The sequence below is a fragment of the Microtus ochrogaster genome, chromosome 1, assembly GCF_000317375.1.
Source record: "Microtus ochrogaster isolate Prairie Vole_2 chromosome 1, MicOch1.0, whole genome shotgun sequence".
NCBI lineage: Eukaryota > Metazoa > Chordata > Mammalia > Rodentia > Cricetidae > Microtus > Microtus ochrogaster.
Window position 1 is genome coordinate 16,225,639 of NC_022009.1, and position 4,540 is coordinate 16,230,178.

The 4,540-nt window shown below is 35.1% G+C and overlaps 1 protein-coding gene across 15 annotated transcripts in view; it reads left to right on the top strand.

Annotated features, from left to right (window-relative positions):
- Gphn (gephyrin) overlaps window positions 1–4,540 on the top strand; it is a 351,545-nt gene that overhangs the window by 69,066 nt on the left and 277,939 nt on the right. For all 15 annotated transcript variants that reach the window (XM_026779610.1, XM_026779623.1, XM_005343244.3 and 12 more), the window contains exon 2: window positions 1,935–2,013. In XM_026779610.1, the coding sequence (XP_026635411.1) occupies window positions 1,935–2,013 (79 nt within the window). The remainder of the gene's footprint in view (window positions 1–1,934; window positions 2,014–4,540) is intronic.

A 4,540-nucleotide genomic window follows, 5' to 3' on the forward strand; every position in this document is an offset into this window, starting at 1 on the left:
TTTTCTCCACAACCCCTCCAGCATAAGTTGTCATCAGTGTTTTTTATCTTGGCCATTCTTACAGGTGTAAGATGGAATCTCAGAGTTGTTTTGATTTGTATTTCTCTGATGACTAAGATTGTTGAACATTTCCTTAAGTGTCTTTCAGCCACTTTTTAGATTCCTCTGCTGAGAGTTCTCTGTTTAGGTCTATACTCCATTTTTTTTTTTAAATTGGATTATGTGTTCTTTTGGTGACCAATTTCTTGAGCTCTTTGTATATTTTAGAGATCAGACCTCTGTCTGATGAGGGGTTAGTGAAGATCTTTTCCCATTCTGTAGGCTGTTGTTTTGTCTTGTTGGTTGTGTCCTTTGCCTTACAGAAGCTTTTCAGTTTCCGGAGGTCCCATTTATTAATTGTTTCTCTCAGTGTCTGTGCTTCTGGGGTTATATTTAAGAAGTGGTCTCCTGTGCCAATGCATTCAAGTGTATTTCCCACTTTCTTTTCTTTAAGGTTCAGTGTGGCTGGCTTTATGTTGAGGTCTTTGATCCATTTGGACTTGAGTTTTGTGTATGATGATAGATATGGGTCTCTATTTTCATTCATCTACATGTTTACATCCAGTCATGCCAGCACTACTTGTTAAATATTTTTTTTCCATTTGATACTTTTTGCTTCTTTGTCAAAAATCAGGTGTTCAAAGATGTGTGGATTGATATCTGGGTCTTTTATTCGGTTCCATTGGTCCTTCTGTCTGTTCTTAATGCCAATACCAGGCTGTTTTCAGTACTGTAGCTCTGTAGTAGAGTTTGAAGTCAGGTATTGTAATGCCTCCAGAAGTTCTTTTATTGTACAGAATTGTTTTGGCTATCCTGAGTTTTGTGCTTTTCCATATGAAATTGAGTACCGTTCTATTGAGGTCTGTGAAGAATTTGATGGGATTTTGATGGGCATTACATTGAATCTGTCATATTAAATAGTTTTCTTAGGTGTTTAAACTCTGTATCATCTGTAGTGTCTTGTATTCTTTTTTATCTTGATCATTATTTATATTTTGTGTCCCATCTCATACTTGTAAGCTATTATTTACAAGTAGTATTCATGGGGTGGAATAGTAAAGATGGGCATGAAAGTTCTTTTTCTTTAATTCTAAAGTGACTGGAGGTTAGAGCCAGTTATCTTCCAAAACTGTTGTTTTGAACTTCGCTGATTTCTTGTCTGGCCTGCTGGCCTGTAAATATCAAGAGCCATGGTGATTTTTCTTTTTCCAAATAATCACTTTTGATCTTAGTCTATGTAAATGGCAAATGTTACCAGATATCCAAACAATCAGCAGACTGAAATTACCTATGAAGCTATTTCCATTCTACAAGTTTAGTTTATACTTTTAATTTCATTGATCTCTACTGTTTCAAACAAATGGTATGGCAAGGGTAGCAGTGTTGTTAATCTCTTATTTTCTGTACTGTCGGATCAGGGACTTGCCATTATGTATCAGTAGATTAATCTTCTAGAAGTGAAAACAAAATTTCCACCTTTTAATTGCTTTATAGATCAAATTTATATAAGGTTAGTGTATTTTAATTAGCTACTTGTCATTGAAATGTTGGTCTTGTTGTTGACCATTAATATTTTTCTTCTCAAAAAGCATTAATATGCCTGGTGGTGGTGGCACACACTTATAATCCCAGCAGCACTCAGAAGGTAGAGGCAGGAAGATCTCTGTGAGTTCAAGGCAAGCCTCGTCAACAGAGCGAGTGCAAGGACTGGCTCCATAGCACACAGGGAAACTCTTTCTGGGGGGGGGGGGGGGAAAGCAAAAACAAAAACTTAATGCTGCTATGTAGAAAAGAAATATAAAGGATAAATTTCTTTTAAAAATTATTTTTGGTCAGTACTAGCTATAGTGAAACATAAAAATTAATTTTGTTTTCTTTCTCCTTTTCTTGTTTAGTGAGTGATAGCTGCTTCAGGAATCTTGCAGAAGACCGAAGTGGGATAAATCTTAAAGATCTTGTCCAAGATCCTTCTTTGTGAGTACTTGTTTTTATCACTAAGTATAATTTAAAACTTTATTTTTGCATTAACTTAAAAATAGTTTTTAACAGCTAATTTTAAACTTTTTCTGAGAATTTGTCATATTTAGTGAAGTCTGATGGAGCAGTTTCTTTTTATAAAAAGGAAAAACATTAGAAGTGGTTGTCATCATGAAAGATTGACTTTCATAGCATTAGTAACTGGTGACAGTGTGTGGCAGTAGGTATTGGTCAAAGGAATTACTTACTAATTCATTTCTTTGGGGGAGATGAGAATAAATTTACTTACATCAATTTTAAGTTTCTTTGAAAATCTTATTTGCAGTAATTATTTATTCTTAAAATTAGAAATATAAAGCATTCATAATAACTATATTATATATACATAAGTGTGTGCACACACACACTTAATGTTCCATATCAGAACACTGCAATCCATAGAATGTTTAGAGTTTTGTAGCTTTCAGTATTTTTTATTTTTTTGTTTATTGAGACATCATCTCAGCTCAGTCTTGTTTAGAACTCATTCTGTAGCCTTGGCTGGCTTCCAAGTCATGATCCTCCTGTCTCTGCCTCCCAGTGTTATATATCACAAGCATCTGCCACCATGCTCCTGCCTCTTCTTTAAATTGTTTCTTTTGTTTGCTTTTCAGATCATCCCCTTTCTTATAAACATATATTCTGGGATGATATTGCTATTTAATAATTTCCTTAAGTTTTGAAATTTTATATTATTGAAAAATCGGTTCAGAAGGGCAAAACCCAGATAGACTATTTCATACTATAAATATGTGATAGGTATCCTGTAATTTTCAAGATCTGTATAATATGTGTCCCACAATTTTACATCCGTTTCACCATTACAAATTAGCGAAATGCACTGGATAAGCTGTTGTTTGAACCATAGTTAAGTAGGGATGCCATGTTAGAAAAGAAGTATGAGAAAGTCACAAATCTTGTAGGATTACTTTGTCTTTTAACCAACTTATAAAAATTGACTTGTCAAGATTGAGTTGAGGTGATATCTAATCTCTTGTTTTTTCTAAGTGATTTTTGCCTATCTCCATCTGTAGGTGTTAAGTGCAAAAACAAGTAGAATTAAACACTCATTTTAGCTGTTTGAATCGCCAATTTGTATGCATACTAAATTTCTAAATATATAACCATTTTAATAGCTTATTTTTTATTTCTAATGAAAATTGAAAGGTTGTATCCTTTGCATATGAATAATATGTGAATTTTAGTTTTGTATCTCAATGCATTGAAAAGTCTTAATCAAGTTTAGTTTGATATTATATCTGTATACATATAATTTTCAATCATATAAGAAATTATTCTTCATATGATATAATTTAATTTTATTCTTCTTTAAGTAGAGTAATACATGTTAAGTTACAAAAAAATTAAATTGTTTCTTCTGGAGAGATGACTGTGATATAGGTATTTAAGGTATAGTCAATTGAATGGTTTTTTGAGACAGGATTTCTCTATGTAACAGTCCTGGCTGCCCTGGAATTCACTCTGTAGACTAGGCTGGCCTCATAAGCACAGAAATTGGCCTGCCTTTGTGTTCAGAGTGCTGGGGTTAAAGGTGTGCATCACCCCTGCCCGGCCAGTTGCATTCTTTATAGAGCTTAATTCTCTTTACTTTCAAAATAGTTTTAACTGTGTACTATGGGCGAGAAAAAAGTTACCACATTTCTGTTTTGAATTTCTTTTATTGCTATTCAAAAACATTTGTTTGTTTGTTTCTAGCTTATGAGGTTTTGCCTGCATGTATGTTTGTGCACCATGTTTGGAGGTCAGAAAAGGGTTTCATATTCCCTGGGACTGAATTCATAAATGGCTGTGAACTACCATGTTGTGCTGCGAACCACCATGTTGTGCTGGGAATTTGGCCTCAGGTCCTCTGGAAGAGCAGCCTTAACTGCTGAGCCATCTCTTCAGCCCCATGTTTTAAATTTCTTTTTGCTTATTTCTAACCAGCAAATTTAGAACTTAGACTCAATTTTAAATATTAAAAGTTGTTTAAGACTCAAAGACCGCTGGGCCGTGGTGGCACACGCTTTTAATCCCAGCACTTGGGAAGCAGAGGCTTGCAGATCTCTATGAGTTTGATGCCAGCCTTGTCTACAAGAGCTAGTTCCAGGATAGGCTCTAATGCTACAGAGAAACTCTGTCTTGGGGGAAAGAAAAAGTTTGAAAAGACCTATAGAAAAGTATTGGTACTATTCACCCTGCTGTTTAAGTGTTGGGTGTAAAGTATATGGTATGGCTCATTTAATTTCCAAGTATTTTCAAAAACTTACCACTTATGATATAGATTTGTATTGTTTTTATTTATTTATTAAAGATTTCCGTCTCTTCCCCATCACCGCCTCCCATTTCCCTCCCCCTCCCCCAATTAAGTCCCCCTCCCTCCTCAGCCCGAAGAGCTGTCAGGGTTCCCTGACCTGTGGGAAGTCCAAAGAACCCCCACCTCCATCCAGGTCTAGTAAGGTGAGCATCAAAACTGCCTAGGCTC